We start from the raw sequence: 24,643 nt of genomic DNA on the forward strand, positions 1-24,643 counted from the left end.
TTGTCCCAAGCTGGAGTTGCACCATATGTTGAACTTCTGCCTGCAGCTGTTTTCTGGGGATTGGAGCGGGAGGGAAGAGCTGAGCGAGTGGAAATCCTAATGCGCTCCCACTCCCGCCCTCAAGAAGATCAATCACTGCAGAGGCTGCAACCCTAAGCACACTTCCTAGAAAGAAAAGCCTCACTGAGCACAGGATCCCGCTGTGCGATGCACACGGAGCCCTAATAGAGTGGTGGTGGGCAAGGGCCCCGATTTGGCGCAAAGAAAACGCAGAATGGAGCTTCTCTCTGCCTTACCCACCTACCCGCAACACCCCCAACTTTGTCCTTCAGAACCGTCGGTCTGGGTTTCATCAAGAGCCCCCACGCCAATCTCTCCGCTTTGGCGCCCCGCTTTTCCCGCACTGGGCCTTCCTCCTCCTCCCCATATGTGTGGCAGGCGAAGCCAGTCCCCTCCGAGCGACCCCCATCCCGCACGACAAGGCGCCTGGCTGCGACTCCTCCGGTGCCGGAGACGCCGTGTCTCTCGCGGTTAGTGACACAAGCGTTTCAGCATCCTCAGCTAGGCCTCGCCCAGACGCTGCCAGCCCGCCTCCCGCCTGCGCGGCCCAAGCGCGTCCCTAGCGCGGGGAATCCCGCGCGGCTGCCGGCCGAGGCCTTCGAGGAGGGGACGGAGGGGAAGCAAGGGACCGGGCGCCTGGAGGGGGAAGGAGGAGGCGTGGGCGGGATGTGCGAGCGAGCAGGCAGGCAGGCGCGCCGGCATGGTTCGTTGACTGAGGTATTTATTTTGCAGATTTATTTCCTCCCCGTCGGCCTCCAGTCAATACAAGCATTTCCAGAGCGGCGGCCCACAGGCAGCAATCGCAAATGAAATCAATAAAGCCGAGAAAGAAACGATGTCGGAAGTGAAAACAGCAGGTACAACAGCAGCGTTTGGGGGGGAAAGAGAGAAATAAACATACCGTCTTCAAGAGGCTTAAAAGGAGTAGTAATTAAGAGAATCACACATAGGAGCCAAGTCCTAGCAGTCGAGGTCCCTTCGTGTCCCCCAATAAAATATTTGGGGGGTTGCCCCCCAGTTTATAGGCATTGCCATTCAAATGGTGTGCATGCAGTGTGGCATGTGAACACTTATGTGGAGTGGGGCTTGCTTCCCCGCCCCCAATATTTTATTCAGGTTGGCACCCCTGGTGTCACACTAGGATCTGGGAGACAAGGTTCAAATCCCCATCTAGTCATGAAGTTCACTGGGTGACCTTAGGCCAGTCGCAGGATCTCAACCCAACAGGGTTGTTGCAGATATAAATTAAGAGGATGGAGAACTATCTACCTTGAGCTCTAGCTAGGGAGGAAAGAAGGCATTTGCAACACATTACAGTAGTCTGATCTGGAGGTTTGCAGCACATGGCTTAACTTGCCTAAGTTTTCTCTATCTGGGATGGACTTTACCAGCTCTAGATGGTGGAAGGCATTCCATCCCATGAAAGGCACATGAGCTTCCAGTGACACAGCTGGATTTGTCAAACACTGATCAAACACTCATGTGTCAAACACTGTCCAGAATGCATATTCTCTGAGACAATGGCCCATAATGCTCTCTCTGCCAGTTTATTAGGCCACATCCAGTCCCATTACTGATGCCTGATGCTGATTTAGCGCTTCCACTGCCTCACTTAAATCAGATGTAAAGGAGAAATAGGTATCAGCTACGTACTCCATGGTACCTGATTCCAAATTTCCAGATGACCTCATTCAGCATTGTCATGTAGATGTTGTAAAACATGGGAGACAAGATGGAACCCTGTGGGATGCTACAGAGCCAAACAGCAACCACCTAGCATCACGTTCTAGAATTTGGCTTGCAGGTAGGACTGTGTGTCCAGTCCAAACAACCAATGCAGAAAAATAGCATGCCTGGTGGTTTCACGAGCTAAGTGTGCATGCACACGAAAGCTCATACCAAGAACTAACTTAGTTGGTCTTTAAGGTGCTACTGGAAGGAATTTTTTATATTGTCAAAGAGTACACGGTCACACTGGCCCTGTACTTTTCCCAGTAAAGCAACAGGGTGACTAAAGCAGTTTGTGGGCACATTTCTGATTGGGTGTACCTTTAACTAGTAGAGAAAAGGAAGAACCTATCAGTCCTTGAGCCTGTGAAGTAGTTATGAGGAGTGTCTTTGAGCCTGTGCAGAGTACTTTGCCCTCCATACATCCAAGGTCAAAGGAGCGGTGTCAAGGTAGGTTTAAGCCCCAGCAATTTTCATTTTGGAAATAAAATATTGATCATATACTGGATTTCAGGACACTTAAGGCCTATGGAACCCACAAGAGTTCTCACCTTGGCCTGCAAAGCCAAGCACAACCCTCTCACATAAAAATTCATTTGTAACTTTTTCTTTTCCTTGAAATCCTGCTAAACAAAGGATTCTGTGTTATTTTAAAGTTTACTTGTATTGTCAACATTATTTACGGCAACTCTGTACTTGTCTACTCAGAAGAAAGTTCCATTGAGTTACCAGGACAAGTGGGAATAGAACTGCAGCCTTAGTCCCAATAAAGTTATGATCCCCCTGGCTCTGCATTTTCAGATCTGAAAACATTTATTTGTTTATGTTTGTTTGTTTTTTCTGGCAGCGAGAGAGTTCTCACTGAAAAGAATATGTGTGTGAGCAGAGGTACTTATGAGATGTTTGGGGACAGAGGTGCATAGAATTTGTGCTGGACCATAACGTTATTTAGGTGGGCGGGGGAGAGAGGGAATGATAGATCAGGATATGAGATTTGTGTTTGTATTTCAAGGAGGAAATGTGAGGCTATAGTGCAGGATTGGCTGCATCTTGGGAAGTAGCAGGTCTGACAACCTAGAAAGTGTTTGGATAGTCAGAGGAGAGTGCTTGGTATTTGAGGGCTGATGTTTGGGTGGGATATGGAGCTTGTGTAGCGGCAGTGAGTATTTTGTTTGCGAGGTGGGGTTAGCTGTTTGCATCTGGGGAGAGCGGAGAGTAGATGGAGGGTCTCAGTGCACAATTCCCTGTTGTGCTGAGCTGTGGGACACGGCAGGGGGGTGCACGGGAAGGGGGTTGTGGTCAGAGGGATGTGGTGATGCTGGTATGTGCTGAAACCAGGGAGGCAGCAAGCTTGCCGCGCTGCCATGAAGGGCTTTTTGTTTGACTGCAGTTATGTACTATAAATCAGGAGCAATGCCCCAGCCCTGGCCCCTCTTGCAGGGGAGGAGAGAGGAAGAGACCACATCCAAGCCCTGAGCCTGCAGCATCTAGAGCTAGGCCCTTTGCTTTGCTAGACCCTCGCTGGGTGGCCTGGAGGCAGAGGTTCTCGGCAACGTGCTGTCGACAGATGGGATGCCTAAGCTGAGGGAGAACCCATTGCAGAGCCGAGGAAATGGCATTAAGAGGGACTCTGTTGGCACTATACCAAAAGGGAGTATGCTGGTGGGGTTGCCAAAAACTAGCAGACAAAGCTGAAGATGATAATCTGCTAATGTCTGCAGATCAAGCAGCCGCTAATGTCACAAGATCAGGGACCAGTCAAAAAAATTGGCAACCCTATATGCCAGGGGTTGGCAAGTCAAGTGGCAGTTCAGGAACTGCAGGAAAGGGGATCTGCACACTCTTTCCCATGGCATTCATACAGTAGCTCACAGCAGTATCAGTCACATTATGAGCTTGTTCCACCCACCCATATTATTAGGCACAGCAAGTCTTCGTTCACACATACTAAAGCCAATGGTGTCTCACACCCTTTTGAAGAGTCTTCCCCCACCTGGAAAGTTTGCTTTACTTCTTTATGGATCCATTACTACTAACAATATATAGAAGACTGGTTTCCATCCCCAAAAGATTTCTTGCAGTTAAGGTTGCCAACTGATCAGATGCATAATTTGCCTAGACAGCTCCTGTACTCTAGCAGCAGTTTGATCTGCAGAAATGTGAAGAGCTAAGCATGACCTCCTGCTAATGTTTGCAGGGCAAGCTGCTGTTAATGGTACAGGAGCAGAGGCCAATAAAAAAGCTGGCAACCCTGCAAAGTCATGATGTTCTTTTTAAGTCTGCTTTTTACAGTGACTGTATCCTCCACGATGGGCTATGCAGCCCAGGAAGGGGAATAACAAGCCCTAACAGTCACATGGACAAACAGTGTGGGGCATATGGACTTCCATTCCTATTTTACACAACCCCCGCCAGCATGGATGTTTATTAAATTGGAGGCTTTTTTTTCATTTAAAAAAGTCTAAAATCACCCACTGCTTCTGACTATGGCCCATTAGCTGGCTGTAAAGCCAGGGTGAGAGGCCAGCAGCAATGCTTAGAACAGGCTTTCCATCACAGAGTGAAAAATTAGTAAGGGTGGAAGCAGCTGGGCTGGGAGCCCACATGTCCCACTGGGGTGAGGTCCTAAGGGTAGTGAGCAGTAGCCAGAGCTGGCTGGTCCAAGGAAAGACTCCAGAGCCACAAGCAGCCTTCGTCTCCCACTCCCAAAGAGCAGACCCTTTGCTCCTCCCCAGCCAGAGTGGCAGTACCCATCCAAGGGCAGGCATAGGCCATGCAGGAACAGGCAAGAGAAAACTCAGCCACTCTGCGGGCAACAGCAGCAGCAATCCAGGAAAAAGAAGAGATGGGGGAAAGCACCACCCCCCCACTCCCCTCCTCGCGTGCCCCCCTTTCTCTCCCACCCCTGAGCTCAGCCACAGGCGCCTGGCTTCAGCTCCAAACAAATGATTAGAAAGCTGGTTATAATTGGATAGGGGGAAGGAGGAGGGGCTCGCCTGCTGAGAGCCACTTGGATCCAGGATGGGAGAGAGACAAGGGCTGCTGGCAGCTTCCCGAAGGAGAAGGAAGACTCTCTGATCCTCCTCTAGGCAGAGACGGAGCCAGCCACAGGGTGACTGAGCCGGCAATTGCAATGGAAAAGATGCTGGCTTGTGTTTTGGCTTTCCCCAGCAAATAGCTGTGCTCCCTTAATTTCCTCTCCTGAGTTGGCGGTTGCACTGGGAGCCTTCGTGTAAAGGCCCCAATTATCTGTTTGAACATAACGGCTTGGCTGTGGATGCCCCTCTGCGAACTGTGCAGTTTGCAAATCACAGGATGCAATGCTGTCTCCAGGGGCACAGATAACATTCATACCCAGCAGCTGCTGTAATCCAGAAGTGCATGGCTACATCCGCAGGCAGGCTAAACCACCCTCTGGTGCCAGGGAGTGCTCTCTGTAATGAATAGAGGGTCATTGCTTACCTAAAAGAAAGGCTTGTCATCTTCAGCTCATGCCAGTTGGGCTGTAATCACACCTGGTGCAAAGCAGCTTTGCCCAGGGATTCAATAAGCTGAAATGCCTAGCCAAATTGCCATTGCTCGGGTAGCTGGCAAAGTGCTCGATCTGCCGCTGGTTTAAATTTCCTTCCACTGGTGTTAACCAGGATTGCATTTTGTAGGAGTCAGGTGGAAGTCTCCAGCATATTCAAGGTATGAGTAACACTGCTCTTGGAACCAGAGAGCCAACTTTGCCACCTAGTACTCTGAGGTCATTTTCACAAGTGGCATGCACCACTTGATCCAGTGAACATGTACTCCAAAGCAGGCCTTTCTCCCACTTCAGTGTTCACAAAGGATTGTAGTCTTCAAGCATTTTTTCCTGCTTCTGTAACTTGAATGCACCAGCTCTTCTGACTATAATGTACATGTAAAAATCAGCTTTCCATCACACAATGACAGCATTGGTAAAAGGTGACTTTCGACTAAAAGGTGACCTTAGGATCAATTGTGAAAAGTTGGGAGCTATCCCAGTAAGTCATTTGATCCAGAGCCACACGTTCAAGAGACCAGGACACGGGCTGCATCTATTTTATTTTAATTCTGAAAACTGATGCCTCAGGATGGTGTAGTTGAAAGCCTCCATGTGATGTCTTTAATGATGTCAAGCCCAATTACAGTGGTCATCTCGCTTGGCTCTGTTTCTGAAGTAAAATGCCAATGTCAGTGCGAGTCCAGCATTTTCTCGAGACCTGAGAAAAGACATCCCACAACCACCATTTAGGTAGCTTTTTCTGCAGTTAAACCTGCCTTAGTTTTCTGCAGCTTAACCTGCCTTATTTAGTGAGGTCTCCCCTCGCTAAATCTACATTCCTGCTGTTTAAACCTATTATTTTCTTTCCTGGCCTGATAAACAGTGTCCCCTCCTTCCCCATGACATCCTTTTAAATGCAGAGCCTCAGTCCAGCTGTGATCATCAAACCAACCCTTCCAGAGCAGGCCTACTGTTTTCTAAAAGCCTGCTCCAGAGCAAAGAGACTGAGAGCTGCCAGTGCACCCATTAGATTCAATGAACGGGGTTGTGCTTAGATGTGCAGGTCTTGATTAATGTTTAACAAAGCTCCTTGGATTATCTCTTGCCGAGGGGTGTAGCCTAGTGTAGTTTCAGTTCCAAAGGCATTGTGGTTTGACCTGGTCAGGACTGACTTTGTCTCTCCCCCCCCCCTCTTATTCTGTGGCGTTTCATTCTCTGTTCACATGGCTTGATGTATGGGCTGCCTTTTGCCATAAGATTTTTGTGGAAAGGAGGGTCTTCTCTCAGGGATCCCTGATGGACAAAGGTGCCTTGGGAAGCTCTTGAGCACATGAAGGCTGCTGCTGTTGTGTTGCAAAGGGATCCGGGTTGCTCTGAATGGATTCTGGCTGGCAGGGATAAGGGCAGAGTACAGGCCAGGCTCTTTCTAAACCCTTTCCCCTTATGCCGCAGCTTGAGAGCACAATCCCCAGAAGACGATGCAGAGCCAGACCCTCCCTGAGCAGCCTGTCCTCCTCTTGGCCCTACTCGCCTCTGAAGATCGCCAACAACTTAGGGCTTTGAAGTGCCTCCCACTATCCCCCCCTCCACCCCCATCCCATCCACTTGTCACAGCAGCTGCCTGCCCTTTGCTCTGCTGAGGTCAGAGTGCTGGCTTAGGGCGATGATGGCCACATCTGCTGCTCTCTGCGTGGCCCGAAAGAAAGTGAAGCAATGATTTTATTTTTCATTTTAAAAAGGAGCGGGGGAGAAGCAACCGAGGATGGTGTTTGTTGTCCTGCAGCTGCACTGGACCCAGTTCTCTTTGTAGCCCAGCAGCATCTGTGGGACAGAAAAGAGTTCCAGCCCCAGAAAATGTACATGGCATGAACAATCCCAACCTTTTGGGGAAACTGGTTGAAAACCTTTCACATTCAGAACTGGGAATTAATGACTAGGGTGATGCTGCTTTTGGCTTTGAGCTTCTGCTCCTTTGATTTGTGTTCAGCTTGTCTAACCAGGAAAGACAGAAACATTAAATTACTCTAGACGTGTGCTAATATCACAAGAGTTTGCAACGCCAGTATTGCACCATGATGACATCATGGTGCATGAAAATAACATCGTCTTTCAATCTGCTGCTTGGCAACAGGAACAAAGTGCTCGTTAAACACTTATGTTCAACAAGGATCAGCAGATGGGAAACTTTGGACGAACAGAGGGGAACCTGCTTCTTACCACTTTCTGACTGTTTCCCAACCTTTGCCAACAGGAAAACAGTAGCAGAGTCTCTCTGGGACTGAGTGCTACTGTCCCATCAAGCGAGTGCTGGAAAAAAGTCGGAGCAGAAGCCTCGCTCTGTTAAGCTGAATTTTAAAAAGAAAAGAAAACATGTTTATTGTAGTAAGTGCTGAACTAAAGAGCAACACCTCCCTCACATTAAATCAGGAAGATTTAATAATACTGTAACTGATACCCACATTTGGAACAGTGGAAGAAAGGAGTGTTAAGAGAAACCACATTTTTATCCTCAAAAAAAAAGGGGGTCTGGGTTTTAAAACACACCCATGATGTGGGGATCTGGCTCACTAACTCTTCTTAGTGCATACTATCCTGCTTTATACTTTTGGGGGAGCCATGATGGACCAATTTGCTCCATTGCATAGAATGGGCTGATGAAGGGACTCACAACAGACTATAATGCAAAGGGGAGAGCAAGAGGGGCAAATTATATACAGTATTGACTTAAAAGCAGCTTCAGAAACTTGCCATTTTGAGAGCGGGGATGAAAGGGAAGGTTGCTTAACAGCTGCACGTAATTTTGCTCCCATAAGAAGTAGCGGTGGCCACCAACTTGACTTAAAAAGAGGAGTAGACAAATTCATGGAGAATAAAAGCAATGCCTTTGTTCCACCTCCACTGTTGGTGGCAGGCTGCCTCTGAATACCAGCTGCTGGGATCACAAGTGGGGCGAGTGCCGTGGTGCTCAGGTCCTGCTTGCAGACTTAACACATGGGCATCTGGTTGGCTGCTGTGAGAACAGGATGCTGGGTGAAGCAGGCATTTGACTTGATCCAGCAGGGCTTTTTCTCTTACATTCTGAAGGGTGTTAGTTGTCTGGGGAATGGCTGCATCTCAGTGGAGATTAAACCTGGGACCTTCTGCATACACAGCAGGTCCCAGGTTTAATCCCTGACATCTCCAGGTAGGGCAGGGAATGCGCCGGGTCTGAAACCCTAGAGAGCCACTGCCAGTCAGTGTGAACATTGCTGAGCTAGATGGACCACTGACTTTGTGAGAGGCGGCTTTCTATATTCCTAAAACTGTTTCCAGTAACTCATGGTGGGTGGGGTGGGGGAAAGAGATCCAGAGACAGCATTCGGTGCAGAATCATGTTAAGCAGAGGTTGAATGGCCACCTGACACAGATGCTTTAGTTGAGATTCCTGCATTGCAGGGGTTGGACTATACGACCCCCAGAGTCCCTTCCAGCTCTTTAGTTCTATGATTCTATAAGCAGCTTTCCCCTGTACTCCTCCATCTCTTGAGGCTGCTTTCAAAAAAATATCCCTCCAACTTAGTTACATCTAACATGTATGTGGCTCATCCCAGATACCTAGGAAGGCTTCTGTTCCCATTTGGGAGTGGCATGCTAGCTTCCTAAACTGGCTCAACTTTGCTGGGAATGACTGATTCAGTGGCGGAGCTGATGCCTTGTGTACAAAAGGCCCCAGGTCCAACCTTGGTAAAGTTGTGAAGGATTCCTGCCTGAAACCTCAGAGAGATAAGACAGTACGGAGTTGGTGGACCAATGGTCTGACTCACTATGAGCCTTTTATCTTATCTATCTTCCCCGCCCCCACATAGATATTTGGGAGGTCCATTTATTTATTTATTTATTTGCTGTAGAACCAGCTGAACCCCGGGATTATCCACTAGGCCCTGCATTCCCTCACACACTCTGTCCCCTCATGTTCATCCCAATGGGGTATAGATAAATACAGATCAGGGAGAGAGATGTTAAAGTAGTGTGCTTTCCCTACCCATCCCCCCCCAATGTCCCCCTCCCTGCTTGTTTACACTGAGCTGTCCGAATCAAACAAATTCCATCCAGCTTAAGACACTGCCCTCCCACTGCCCCTCAGCAAACACCCAGCCTTACTTGCCCATCGCCTGTTAAACACTCAGGAGGGAGGCCTCCTGCAAGCTTTGTGTGGCCTTTGTGAACGCCTAGAAGGGCCCAGTTTTCCAGGACTTCACCGAACTGACCAGGTTTTAGAAAATAGGTCCTGTGAAGGACCTATTGGATTGTTAAGATGAATTTGGACCATGAAAAATGCTTGCCAAGGTCAAGCTTTGAAAAGTGGACAGCACTTGACAGTGAAGAACTTAGAGATGGGTCCCTATGTCTGTGTGGTGCTCACTTCTCCAACTCTTCTTGTAGTATCCCAACAAAAGTGATGACCTCCTCTTGGGTGCATTAAGCTATAGGATTTGCCGCCACAGGACATAGTGATGACCACCAACGTGGATGGCTTTAAAAGAGAATTAGACAAATCCATGGAGCATAGGTTTGTCAATGGCTACTAGCCAGGATAGCTATGTTCTGTCTCCACTGTCAAAGACTGCATGTCTCTGAATCCCAGTTGCTGGCTCTTGTGCTCATGTCCCACTTGCAGCTTTCTCTTAGGCAGCCCTGTCTTACGATGTCTCACTAGCAAGCAGTTGGTCTGATATTCAGTTCTTCTTCTGTTGTTAGAGCATACGAGCCAACCCCCAGTCATGAACTTCTTGTTTATTTTATTTATTGAAACGTGTGTATATACCTCTCCTCCTATATATGTTTGCTCCTGCAGCCATCCCACATAACATCCTCGTAATATTGCATTCCCCCCCCCCCCCCGGTAATATTGCATTTGAAACTTGAAATGGAGCATGGAAACACATCCACTCTCCACAGCCTTCTTTGCCGTCTCAAAGAGTTGCCATAGAGTTGGAAGGGACCACAAGGACCATCTTGTCTAAGCCCCTGCAATGCATGAATCTTTTTGCCCAACGTGGGGTTGGAACTCACAACCCTGAGGTTGAGAGGTTCTTGCTCTAACAACTGAACTGTTGTAGAATAGGGGAAATGCCATATGGACATTTGTACCAATTAAGTAGTTTGAAAGTATGCCCATTTGAAATTACTCTGTATATCAAGGATGAAACAGAAGCCAGTTCGGAGACATAAAGCAGTGGGGGGGCCCTGCATCTTTCATATATATATTTGCTTATTAAGCTTGATGGCAGACCACTTCCTGAAATGGTTTACAAAATAAAATTCCAGCATTAACATGTTAAAAGCATATCAAATCAAACAAGTATTGAAATATACATAAAATCAACAGCAATCAGGGAGATGCACAATGAATCGCCTTCTATTCTCATCTGATCCAAGTAGACCAAATTAATGACATTAAATTTCTCATGTATGATAACTTCAGCACGTCTACTCTGAGTAGGGCCGGTGTTGGATACAAGCCTATATGTAAAATGGGCCAATAACCTAGTCTGGGAAAGCCTGAGTAAACAAGTGTGTTCTCTGTGGGTGCCTCCTGTAAAGTGGGAGTGAGGGGAGTGTTCCAGAGAGTGGGCACCACTACAGGAAAGCCTGTTTCTGTGTCGTCGCCAAGCAACATATTGTAAAATGCGGTACCGCTAACAGGGCCTCCTCTGAATATTGGCTCAGGAGCTGACAGGCAGCCACCACAGTATAACATGCAAGTACATCCAGGTACAACACACAGGACCGTTGCTGCTGCATTCTGCACTAGCTGCAGTTTCAGAACCAGTCTTAAGGGCAATCCCATGTACAGCATGTGACAGTAACCCACATGGGAAGTTCTAGTTCACGAACCACAGCAGCTAGGCTATTCCTGTCCAGGTAAGAGCAGAGTTTTGACACCAACTGAAGCTAGTAATAGACCCTTGCAGCTACCGAGATTACTTGTTCCTCTAGTGACAGTGATAGTTCCAGAAGCACCCTCAGACACCCGCTTTCAGAGGGAGCGTAACCGCATCCTGAACAGTCTTCCCAAATTCCAGATCTATGAACCACCCAGCCACAAGCATTTAGCCTTACCAGGATTCAGCTTCCCTTCACCACATCCATCTCACCGCTGTACCCAGAAAACAGCTCATGTCATGCACAACCTCTACTGACTCTGAGAAAGAGAGCTGAGTGTCATAGGTGACATTACACCCCAGATCTCCTAATGGCTGCTCCCAACAGCTTCTTATATATGTTAAATAGCATTGGAGTCAAAATAGCGGCCTGAGGCACCCCACAGCATAACTGACAGTGCTAGTCTGGGAACGCAGCCCCACAAGTATGAATGGAGCCGCTGTGAAACCTACAACATACAGAAATGGAGACGAGCAGTAACTTGTATGCTACCTTGAGCTCCTTGGAGGAAAAGTGGGATATAAATGCAATTACAACTGGTGTGGTGATGATTCAAGGTGAACATTACACAGAGAGAGACTAGCTCAAGTTGAAATATCCAGACGTGCAAAAAAGATGTGCCTATTTCCCCTTTGTACAAACATCACAGGCACTAGCCAGGACTAAAACATCTTGAACGCTAGCTTGATCCCATTAGATCCTTGCTATAATTCCTTGTACTCTCCACTCTGAGGCTGATTTTTTTTATTATTATTATTGCTTCTGGCCCCACGGATATAATCCTCCTATAAGATTGTTCCGTTCTGCTCAGCACTGGTTAGACCACAGCTGCAGTACTCTGTTCAGATTTTGAACGTTTTGATTACTTGAGACTTCACCACAAAGAATGAGTATAATGATAAAGAATTTAGGAAGGAAAGAATGAGGGAGCTGGATGTCTCTAGGGTGCATTCACGCAGCACTTTTCTCCTGTGGCAACCATCCTCTGCTAGGAGGCTGAAATACCCAGATGCATAGCTAGGGGTTGGGGGGGGTGGGCACACTAGGGGGTGGCACTTCTCATGGGTCATGCAGTGCACCCAAGCCACACATCTCTCCTGGGAGTGACGCGGTGGCTCCAGTGCCTGCAGGCTCCGCACTGCCCGAGATAGTGTGAGGCTTGCATCAGCCCACCATCTCCACCTCAGCCGTCCTACAGCTAAGGGGGAAGCGGTGGACACACTCCTTGGAGGCTACGTGGCATGCATCACGACCAAGTGGCTAGCTACGCTGCTAGAAAGGCCCCTCTTTGATTCCCAAGAAGTCCATGAACCAATGACTTCAGATATTCAAAATGCACAGGATTCTCAGGGAGAAAAACAAGGCTGCTGCTTTCCTTTAATTTGGCAACCCACACCATGCATGCCGTCATAAGATGAGCGTGGACATCAGGTCACTAAAGGAGACAGAGATTGTGCCAAGGCATCTTTCGTGAAATCTGAAAGCCTCACCTCTGACTCCTGACAATTTTAGCTAAAACATGTCCCCACCCCCATCCAGCCTTCTCAAAACAGTGGCTAAGGGAATACAGTAGCGAAAAAAATGGCAGGGCTGTGGCCCACTCTCTGTTTAAACAGCCACACCTCCTGGAAAGGATCCTTTCTGAGATGCCCTTCCCTCAGTCCCCATGACCTAAGAAATTGGATCTTTGATCAGTACACCAACCAACCAAGATAGAGCACATTATGGCTGCCCATTATTCTAGTTGGTACCCCCAAATCAAGATCCACCACTTAAGGCACCATTGCCTTGAGACACAGACTTTCCCACAGCTGCGTAGGGTGTTTGTTGAACTAAGGTTCCAACAGATGCCCTCAGCATATTTAGAGGGGAGATACCTGGGAATTCCCCATATGGGTGCATTTATGGATGCAAAAAGGTTGAGGATGTCCTATGTTACCTGCTCCTTTGCCCCTTATATTCAATGCCCAGAGGGGAAAAAATTATCACTTGTTCTTGACTGCCTCTCAGGCCGATTCCCCCCAGGAGGTGACAGTCAAGCACCTAGCTGATATAGCTGATAAAGATCTACAGATTACACACCTGGAAGCCAAATTTGCTCTGGCAGCTAAGAAGCTCCTTTCTGAACATGTTAATGCTCTCTAATTTTAAAATTTCATACTGTAAACTTTTTATGCTGTAATTTTTTTATAGAGTATGTCATGCAATTTCAGAGGAAAACCTTGTCTTGCCCTCTGCAGTACATTGTAAAGGCCTTTGGCTATGCACAATAAATTGACTGATTGATTGAGATGCCCTAACATATCCAAACTGGAGGAACTAACTCCCCTATGAGGACATGTGGGACTTTTTAGTTTACAGGGGATAGTGGAAAAGGTGTATAAGACTATGCATGGTGTGCAGAAAGTGGCTGGAATCAGGTGTAACATGCACGTCCAGATCCTCCACCGGATCTTCCACTTGGGAGCTGTTCCTGTGCAGCTCTTCCATGTTCCTCTTATTCTGTCCAGCTGGTCTTTCATATCCTGACTGTACTTCCTGGACTGACACAAATTCGACACAGACTGTTGTGTTGTTACCTGGTACGGATGGAAACTGGTCAGCTGTCGAAATTCTGACTCTATGGAGGCAGAAATACTTAGGCATCTTACGGGGCTCTTGGTTCAGGGCAGGCATTCCTGTGCCACTTACCACCACCACCACCACCACCAAGGGGACAGAGCTAGAAAAGTCTGAGTGAAGCTTGCTTGCAGACCACGGTGCTGCTGATGTCAAAGACCTGAACTTAAGCTGCTGATAAGGTATAGTGGAAAAGAGGAGACTGAGAAGTGTGGAGATCTCCAGTCTTGAGCATCTGAAAAGGGACCGGTAGAAAGCAATCACTTTGATGGTGTCTTCCAAGAATGCTAGCTTGAACAAAACCAGAGAGGTTCCCCCCCCCCCCAGGAAATATTCATGGGATTGGATTATGTGAATCCCAGCAACCCCCAAACAGAAATTTCTTGCCACCTTGCATGTGTGCTAGAATAAGTAGCAAGCTCTTTCCCCTGCTTTACATGACAGCAGTTGTGATGCTGCAGGATGGAAGGGAAACCTGGTCTGGGTGGTGGGAGTAGAGGCGCGAGCCTGATGGTACTGGGTGGTGTCCAGGGGGTTGCTGCGTCCAATTAGCCCAAGCAGAGAGCTCCGAGCTGTAACTGCAATGACAGGAAATCAGCCTCAATGTGTTTACTGTGGGGGGATTAGAGCTGTTTAACCCCAGGCTCCCACATTTGCCTAGTTTTTTATGGCAGTCTTTAAAGACCCTCTAATGAGGGTCACAGCCACTTTATGGTGTTGCTGGCAGTGATAACACCCAGCTACTTACAACAGCAATTTGCAAACAAGCTGCCTCCACCACAGGGCACGCCATAAAGGATAGGAAGGATAGGTAGACCCGATGCGCAAGACCTTGAATCAGAGCAAAGGCAAAGAGACAGATATAATGTGAGCAGTGTGCTCTTTCCCTCCCAGATCACCCTTCTTGCTATTCTGCTAGCAGCAGCTTCTTTCCCAGGCTGGAGAAAACTGTATTGGCTGTGGAGCGAAATGCTCACGTGTTAGAGCAGAGCTAAAGGTGACCTGCGGTTCAGCTAACACACAATGTAATTTCAAAGCTAGGCCTTAGCCCTGAAATATGTGGAGAGAGGACCCCTAGGCATGTGCAGAGTTCATCCCATCAGCATGGACTGTCCATAGCCCATCCACCCTCCATCCAGGGATAGCTGTCCTGGGAGGAGCTGGAAAAAATGGATTTATTCCATGAATTCCTTAGTGCTGCTGAATCAGATGGGTTCTACACTGAGAATAAGGCAAATAGGGTTCTCTGCCCTGCCCAATAGAGGACAAAACAGAACACCAAGAGCAGAGCAGAAAAAGTGAAAAGGCAGAGGCGGATTTAGGGGTGTGTGACTGGTTTGCTTGCACTGGGCGCAGAGCCTTGGGAGCACCACAACTATGATGAAGAATGGAAGGCACGAGACAGGATGGGTGCTGAATTTTGGTGTCACACAGGCCACTGTTGAAATTTGAGACCCCAAAGTCCACCACTGGAAAAGGGAAGCAAGGAAAGATAAAGGAGGAGACATCCCCTGGTCTACACACTGCATGGTCATGTAGCAGTAGACTGTACCACTTTGGAATGCAAGTGGGAGAAACACACTCTGAATGCTCCTATATAACAAAACTGGGGCAGGGAGATTTCCTTGCAAGTAATAAATAGCTCACTGGCAGAGCCCATGCTTTGCATGTAAAAGGCCCCAGGTTCAGCACTTGGCATCAGGTGGTGGGAGGAAAGACTTCTTCAGCCTAAGACCTTGCCTGTCAGAGTGGAGGAGATGATACTGGCCTAGCTGGACAGGCAGGCTGATCTGGTGGAGAGCAACCTCCTGTGTTCACAGCCTTTCTCCTAGATGTTCAGGGGACAAAGAGCAGGTTGTGTTCTGCTTTACCTGATGGCGCTTGGAGTGGTTGGTTGGTTGGATGGTTGGTTGGTTGACTGCATCTATGTCCCAGCTTTTACTCCAGTGAGCTGAAGGCAGCATACACGGTTCTAGTTTTCTTTTAAAACCATCTAAGTTGGTAGCCATCACTGCCTCCTTGTGGGAGTGAGTTCCATAGTTTAACTATGACCCTAATCCATGGACTGATATGCTTTTGGCACTCAGCATGCATTACACACATCAATCTTGCAGAACTATATGATCATGAGCAGGCCAAGGGTTGGAAATATATATAGCCTTGAGTCTGAGATTAGGATTGCGATAGGTACCAAAAGGGCAGCACTTGCAGGATACTGTTGGGTATTGTTCAGGGACAGGAGCTATGGTTGAAGCCATGCATTTGAGTATTTGCTTGATAAATTTGTATCCTACCTTTCCACCCAGTGGAAGCTAGTGACCATGATGCCAGTACAATAAAATATAACAAAATGCATGAAATGACAATAATATGTGATGTAAGATAACATACAAACATAGTTCATAATGGTTTTGTAACTGATACAATAATTGCAAGCGGGCAGTGTGCTGCAGGGATAAAAGCATGCTGGAATGCTGAAGCTATGGCCCCAAAAGGCATGCATGCGCGCATATATATATGCAGGGAGATATATATATGAATATATATATGGAGATATATATCTCTGTTCCTGCATCTGGCACTGACTGTTTGTGTGCTCCTGCCCTTTCTGTGCTTAGCCTCAGAGTAGTTCACTGGAGGCCCATGCAGCGTATCAAGCCCAGATGGCGCCCTGTGTGCTGTCATAATGTCTGATAATAATAACAAAGCAGGGGCTGTTTACTGCAGTGCTTTTGGCGTGTCAGGCCACAGCACTTTAAAGATCACAGGGAGGAAAAACAACCCACCATGCACCATCTACCCAGCGGAGAGATTGCACAGATCACTCTCCTATCTAACACCCAGGGTCTGGGACATTTCCGTAAATAGTGCTTCTATTCTGGAGAGCGCGGCAGAGCATGTGCGCACCCGATGTCTGCGTGCGAGTAAGAGTTCCTGAATTTCAAAGTAATTATAGCACTTAGCACTGTATAAACTTTTTGTTTTGGAACATGCACTTGCTGAGAGATTGTGCCGCGCCAGTGTCAAACAGTTTATATAGCTTGAGCTTTTCCACCCGGGTTGCTTAAGCCGAGGAGTAACACTGCAGGCTGGTGTTCTCTCCACCTTTTCCACTGTCATTTGCTTCTGGATCCCATCCCCAACCTCCTGTGTCCACTGACCCATGTGTGTCCCCTCCCTGAGCCGCACTTTATGCTCAGCCCTTGCCCTTGCCCTTCCCCCTTTCTGTCCTTTGCTGGCGTGATCCTTGAGGTAGGGATTGTGTTTGGCTTTCTTTGTAGCATGCAGTGCCCTGCCACTTGAGTGCCAATCTCAGCGGAGGCCCCTCGGAGCTGCCATAATGTTTGTTAATAATAATAAAGGGCCGCTTGTGTTGAATTGCTTTCTGTGTGTCAGACCCCTACTGGCAGCGCAGCACTTCCTGTGGGATCAGAGCAAAACCAAGCATGGGCTCAGATTGCCCCAGGGCAATGTATGTGGCTTTTATGAAGAACGTGATTTGCATAACCCGTGGGGTAATTTGCATTGTAAATCCAGGTTGCTCTCAGAGCTAGTGGACAATGCATGCGAGCAACAGGGCTACGCTGGAATGCAGAAGGCAGCCTCAGAACAAGGCCTGCAAGCTTTGCTGTCCGGACGCGATGGAACTTCCAGCGGCAAACACAAGCCCTGGAGATGAATATGAGCACATTATACGCTTCTCTGCCTCTGTTATTTCTCTGCCTAATTACACAATCCCCTCTGCCTCCTATCCATGTCCATCAGGCAGCTGCTGCGGTTCAGGACTCGCATCAATAAAGCGCTTAACTTCCAGAAGACCCAGAAATGTTTTGCTCTTTAAAAAGCAGCAGCAGCAGCAAGGGCTTAGACCTGTTAGAAGCAGTTGATGGGGACAGCACAAGATGCAATGCAGTTTTGCCACTAACTCCATAGCCCATGTTTAGCAGCATATTTTTACTAGCAAAAGGATTATGAGGAACAGATAACTCTCCAGACAGAGGGTTAAAAAAAAAAAGTTTTAGTGCTGGAGGTTGCAAGTCAATTTGGTCTCACCTGGAAGTGTTTTCCCTCTTAATCCCAGATGACTGCTCTTATTTACTCAATGGTGAAAGAAGCACACTACAACAGTGGGCGCTCATAGGCATTATTACGATTTTTACGCATGTTCCAGAGTTAAGCCCTGGCCGCAGATTCCAGGGCTAAGCCCTCTGGCCCCTTCAGGGAGGCCAATATCACACATTTAGGCTGGAGGGTCTAGAAGAAGGGAGGGGGTTATTTTCCTTCTCTCCTCTCCCCCAACAGGCTTCCTCTCAGATAAAATCACTTCATATGTTCCATAATTCCACCATGGAAGGCAATTCTCCTTAGAAAGGAGGTTAAAACCCACATGTGGATTGCACAACATGTCAGGGCTGAACCTGCAGGGTCTTCAGTGCATGTGACTTGATGACATTCAGCTCTTATCTCTCATTTTCATTTGATCTGAGGGAGTCAGTCAAAAGCCAAATGGCTGCTTGGTAGCTAGGAAGGACTGGATGGGACTGAGCAAGCTGAAACTTAATCCAGACAAAGCTGAAATACTGTTGGCGGAAGAACCATCTGCCATAGGTTTGCGTTTACACTCTCGAAAGGGGTTCTGCTGCCTCTGAAAGATCAGGTTCATAGCTTGGGGGATACTCCTTGGCCTGGCGCTCTTGTTAGGCATGCCAGTAGTGCTAGTAGTAAGGGGTGCCTTTCCAAGCTGTGGCCAGTTTGCTGTGACCTTTCCTGACAATGTCAGACCTTGCTAGAGTCATTCATGCCCTAGTGACCTGCAATACACTTTCCATAGGGCTGCCCTTTGGGAACTGCAACTAGTGAAAAATGCTGCGGGTGGGATGTTGACAGGTGTTAGGCATTGAGTCTATTGCACCAGTTTTCTGTGACCTGCATTGGCTGCTGAGTTGTTTCTGCACTTATTTCAAGGTGCTGCTGTTCGTCTTCAAAGGCCTCTGTCACTTGGGACCTGTTTCACTGAAGGACAGCCTTCTTCCTCCTGCTCCAAGCACTCCGCAGCTCAGAGTATCCCAAACTTGGGTCTCCGGCTGTTTTTGGACTACAACTTCCATCATCCATAGCTAGCAGGACCAGTGGTCAGGGATAATGGGAACTCTAGTCCAAAAACAGCTGGAGACCCAAGTTTGGGATACCCTGCCCCAGCTCTGCACCCCTCACAACTATGAGGCCTACTTGGCTAGGGCCTTTTCTGTCCTTTCCCCATCCTGTAGAAAGCCTTTGCCAAGTGAGCTCCACCTTTAGATGGCTGGTGAAGACGTGTTTGTTTAAAAAAGCCTTTGGTTGAATATTTCCTCCTTAGGGTACAGTATTTGGAACTTTCCATTCAAGATGGCTGTTTTGTAATTATTATTGGGTTTTGGGTTTTCTGCTCATGTTTTATTGTGAATTGCTTTATATTTTGTGACTGTTGTTTCTGATTGTTAGCCACCTTGAATTCCCTTGGAAAAGTACGCAAGATGTCATTGTTTATGGTGATGAAGCTGTACATGTGACAGAAAGGCACAAATGACCTCACGTTCCTAGGGTGTGTATAACCCTACAGCGAAACAACAACAGCCATAACCTACACATGCAGTTGAGACTCGGTATTCACGTTTTAGTATTAACGTTTTTGAATCATGGTGCTGGAGGAGACTCTTGAGAGTCCCATGGACTGCAAGAAGATCAAACCTATCCATTCTTAAGGAAATCAGCCCTGAGTGCTCACTGGAAGGACAGATCCTGAAGCTGAAGCTCCAATACTTTGGCCACCTCATGAGAAGAGAAGACCCCCTAGAAAAGACCCTGATGTTGGGAAAGATGGAGGGCACAAGGAGAAGTGGACGACAGAGGACGAGATGGTTGGACAGTGTTCTCGAAGCTACCAGCATGAGTTTGATTAAACTGCTGGAGGCAGTGGAAGACAGAAGTGCCTGGCGTGCTCTGGTCCATGGGGTCACGAAGAGTCCGACACAACTAAACGACTAAACAACAACAACAACATTAACGTTTTATGCTAATTCACAGAGAGACACACCTAAAATTTGTAACCCATAATGTGATGGAGGCGCTTGCACTTTCCCTCTTTCATAGAACCATGGAACTATAGAGTTGGAAGGGACCCTGAGATTCATCTAGTCCAACCCCCTGCAGAGCAGGAATATGCAGCTGTCCCATATGGGGATGGAACCTGCAACCTTGGTGGTTATCGGCACCACACTCTAACCAACTGAGCTATCTCTGTCTGACCCTTCCCTGGTCTCAGGAGGGTGTAAAGGGGTGGAGGGCATCTTCCCCATATTATACCCCAGGTAAAACTATTGAGCCAGTTGCTCTTACCCTTTAAGAAAGGAAGAAAACCCAAGGAAGGCTGTGCGGCAAGCAAGCTCATCAACTAAGCCCAAAGGCCACAGTTACCTGGGGACTGGGGAGCCATAGCTAATCCCCCCATTCTGGGAGCCTATTGATATGGAAAGCTTTGCCTGAAAGGAGGATGCTCCACAGATGAAGATCTGCCCAGGAAGAATAGCTGGGGAGGGAGGGGGGAGTAGTTGCTTTGGAATGTGAGTTTGTTTGGATGCAACTTCACTTTAAGGGAGAGATTTAATCAGCAGTTTCAATAGCCCCTGTTCAGCATGGAAAACTGAGTTGGGAGGCTGCCACTGCTGTTGATTAATTAGCTATCTTGTGATAGCTTTTCCATGACAAAACAGGGCAGGGGAGGGGCAGCTTGCCCCTGGCTCATTATATTAACCAGCCTTACTGTTCCCTCTGTCCCCACCAGTGCTTCCATTTGCGTTTTGCCACCAAGAGACAATGGCTAATGGGCAAAGGCAGCAGCAGAGAGCATATTGGCAAGTTGTTCCAAAGGGTTTTCCTACAGCCAACCTGGAAGCTTCGGAGCTGCTGTTGGATAGATTATATATATCCCAAAACTGGGTGAATCCATCCAAGTTGTGCTTGCCAAGCAATGCAGTGTGAGTGTTGTAGGAAAAATGGGGGTTGGCTTTTACAGCCCAACTCCCCTTCAAGGGACTCTGTGTCCCCCAGGTCCATGATTGGTCAGAGAAGAATGGATGGAGGCAGGATCCAGTGAAAGCAAAGCAGATTTTTATTTTTCTGTTGCAATAGAGTTTCCCCCCCTTCCTTGCAAGGAGGTGAGAAAACAAGAACAAAGTGTGCAGGAACCTTTAAAGATTTTAGACATTGCCCAACCCTTTTGCCAAAGCCATTTCCGACTATGGGAGGAGAGGGGGTTGCGGTCTAGCCCCTCCTCCCCAAGCGCGGGGGCTAACCTTTGCCCCCGCGAGAGTTGGGGGAATCCCTGGGCGTGCTCGCGACCCCGCCCGCCTATCGGCGGGCCGGGGGGCGTGACTTAAGGTATTTTAAGCCGGGCACGCCCAGGGGTCGCCCTCTTCACTCCCGGCCAGCTGAGAGGTTTTCCCATCCCACCCACCCTTAGATGTTTAGGTAGCCGTAGGTAGTCATGACCTTGCTATGGACTTCGGTTGGTCGCCGCAAGGGGCCTGGTAGGAATTTTTCCAAGTTGGCGATCTTCCGCCATTTGGTTTTTTCGCCTACCTCGTAGCAAACCGTCACAACTTTCTCTGTATTGGCGGTTAGGCATTGGCTGGGGTTCAATTGTTATGCAAATGGATGGGGGGGAAGGAACGCCATCACCTTCCCCCAGAGAATGGGGTAGTCCGGTACAGGACTCCGAGGGGCGTTGTCTTGTCCGAAACCTACCTAGGTAAGGGCCCCCGGCACGCCCCAAGCGGTGACACCCGTGGGACCCTAGTTGGCGTACTCCAACGGGGGCCTCCCACGGTTAGTGTTAACCCTTCCCGGACATCATGCCGGGTAGCGGATAGGAGCCAATGCCTAGGGCCAATACCTTCAATTCTCTAATCAATAAAGTTGTGGCCATTTCATGCCCATTAAACTTAAACATCGTGTCCTGTGTCTTTCTTTCTGGGGGAGGGGTTTTGACACGCAAGAACCACCCTAAAAGCATCATACATGCATCACAGAAAGAAGCGGTCAACCACAAAAAAATGAGAGTTAGGCTTCTCTCCTGCCTGCCAAGATATGTGATAATGATTGCATTACCTGGGCAGTCTGGCCATTGTTTTGAGATGATAAATACTTTAATTCTTGAATCCAAGTCACAGGCCCACCCTATTCATACACAAAATATGCTCTTAAGACAGGATTTGAATGAAAGAACTATTGGGAAAGGTTTCTCCAAGGTATTTCCTTCTGTGGAAGAAATATTTAGAGTCACTAGGAGAGCCAATATGTCTTTTTTGGGGATTGTTCTGTGTGCTAAAATAAAGTGTAATTTCTCTCAGGGTGTATTCCCTAAATTTTGACAGGTGAAGGATTGGTTTTCTGTGGAGTGTGTGTCTGCTATATGTCTGCACCCTAAATTTTTATAACACAAGGAAGACATGGGGTGAGAAATATGGATGGTTCATTGCTTAGCTGTTTGGGAAGAGCAATGAGGCAAATTCCTTCATGTGGATAACCGTCCCCACATTGTGATAACAAGCACAGACAATGTGGCTCCTCTGGAGGCTTCCTGGTGTGATAGAGCATCAGAGAAAGCCTCTGCTGGTGTTTTTCTTTTTCTTTTGAAAAGATTGTGTGTGGTGGGGGAGGGCAGAGTCTGATAATTCACTGTCATCCCATTGTTTCCCTTTCCAAACATGCATCTGAATCCCAGATTATTAGCACCTGGCCATAGACCCCAAGTGTAGGATGGTTCTTACAGCTCAGCATCTGAGACCATCTTTCTGGCCCACCGCGGAAAGTGGTTAGTTTGGTGAGTACCATAGAATCCCAGAGTTGGAAGGGACCATAAGGGTCATCTAATGTAGGTATCTCTCTGGTCCACTGCTGAAAGTGGTTAGGTTGGTGAGTCTAGAGAATCATAGAATTGTAGAGTTGGAAGGGAACATGAGGGTCCTGAAATGCAGGAATCTCTTGTCCAACTTGGGGCTTGAACCCATGCCCCGAGTCTCATGCTTTACTGACTGAGCTATTCCAGAAGTGCCACGGACAGGGACTTCTTTCTGGTAGCCCCAGTTTCTCTGCAACTCTCTTTCTAGGAAAATTTATATGCACACATCTCCATTGTCCTTTAGGACCACACATAATACTTTTTATATGTAAAAAAATCCAGTCTACACATGGATGATTTAATGGTGGTTGTGTTTAAAGAACTATTTTCCATTGCTGTTTTAACATTGTAACCCCCCCCCCTGTTATTTTGTATAACAGGAATAGTAATGTTTTTTAAACTGATTTGTTTGAATCTGCCTTGGAAGGGTATATTCTCCAAAAGGTGGGGTGGGAAACCATTAAAAAGAAGGCTTTTGGTGGCAGCTAACCATGCAGGCACTGTTCAGCCTCCACTGTCGAATGCGGTATGTTTCTGAATGCCAGGTGCTGGAAATCACAAGTGAGAAGAGGGCAGTTGTGCTCAGGGGCTGCTTTGGAGTTTCCCATAGGCATCTGGTTGGCCACTGCAAAAAGAGGATGCTAAACTGGATGGGTCATTGGCCTGATTCAGTAGGCTCTTATGTTCTTTTTAAAGTAGGGGTCAGCAACGTGCAGCCCATGGGCCGAATGCGGCCGATGAAGAACCGTTTTACCGGCCCACGAGCCGCCCCCAAACTGAGCTGCCCGCTCAGCAAGTCCCCCGTGCACTGCACTAAACCAGCGCGGCGCGGGGACTCACCGAGTGGCACCGGAAATGGCATCTGCGCACACGCAGATACCAGAAATTGCGTCTGCGCATGTCCAGATGCCGAAAATCGCTTCTGTGCAGGTGCAATTTTCTGCGTCTGGGCATGTGCAGAAGTGATTTCCGGCGTCGCGCTGCACCAGTCCAGCCCACGGACGATCTCCATGGGAGTGATCCATCCCATGGCCGGTAAACCTTGCCAACCTCTGTTTTAAAGCATCATCCTCTCAGTACATGCCCATCAGAATCAAAACAAATTTTGCCCAATCCAGATTTTTGAATGAGGGGATAATGTGTGCTGCCAGAAACAAAGAGATTGGCGATGTTGTTGTATGGAAATGTGATGTACTTATCAATAAATGAATTTTAAATAACAGTGTGATGCAGCAGCAAAAAAAGCTAATGCTATTCTAGACTGTGTCAACCAATGTATAGTGTCCAGATCAAGGGAAGTATTATTCAGCCGACTCCCTCGGGAGGTGGTGCACTCTCCTTCCTTGGAGGTTTCTAAGCAGAGGTTGGATGGTCATCTGTCATGGATGCTTTAGCTGAGATTCCTGTATTGCAGGGGGTTGGACTAGATGGTTCTTAAGGTCCCAACTCTACAAATCTATGTATTCAATTTGTGATCCTTTAGATCAGGGGTGGGGTACCTGTGGCCCTCTGGATGATGTTGGACTCCAAATCCCATTAGCCCCAGCTAGCATGGCCAAATGGCAAGTGTTGCTGAGAGTCTTGATGTCGGTTAGAGGTATATCTCACAATACCACTTTAAGAAAGAAGGCCCAAAGCTTGAAAGTAAAAACCACACTTTCTACTCCAGCTCAGCTAGACACAGTCACTTATATTGTAGCTGTAATAATGGGGAAGCATTCTTTACATGCTCTGGCACACAATGCTCTTGTGTGTGTTGAGCTCTGCACTAAAACAACTTCTATGCATCTTTTCTCCACCAGAACTTACTCTCCCAGCCCTTCCTTGCCAAAGCCTAGAATTCCTGGTTGGGTTACAGAGGG

At 47.8% G+C, this 24,643-nt stretch overlaps 1 protein-coding gene across 1 annotated transcript in view; it reads left to right on the forward strand.

Moving 5' to 3' along the window:
* Positions 1-259: 259 nt before the first annotated feature.
* FGFR4 (fibroblast growth factor receptor 4) overlaps positions 260-24,643 on the forward strand; it is a 47,299-nt gene continuing 22,915 nt past the window's right edge. Inside the window, 3 exon segments of the mRNA XM_083488332.1 lie at positions 260-368; positions 371-530; positions 793-917. Of these exon segments, the coding sequence (XP_083344458.1) occupies positions 275-368; positions 371-530; positions 793-917 (379 nt within the window). The 5' untranslated portion in view covers positions 260-274.

This window comes from Podarcis liolepis (assembly GCF_965112155.1).
Source record: "Podarcis liolepis genome assembly, chromosome: 2".
Classification (NCBI taxonomy): Eukaryota; Metazoa; Chordata; class Lepidosauria; order Squamata; family Lacertidae; genus Podarcis; species Podarcis liolepis.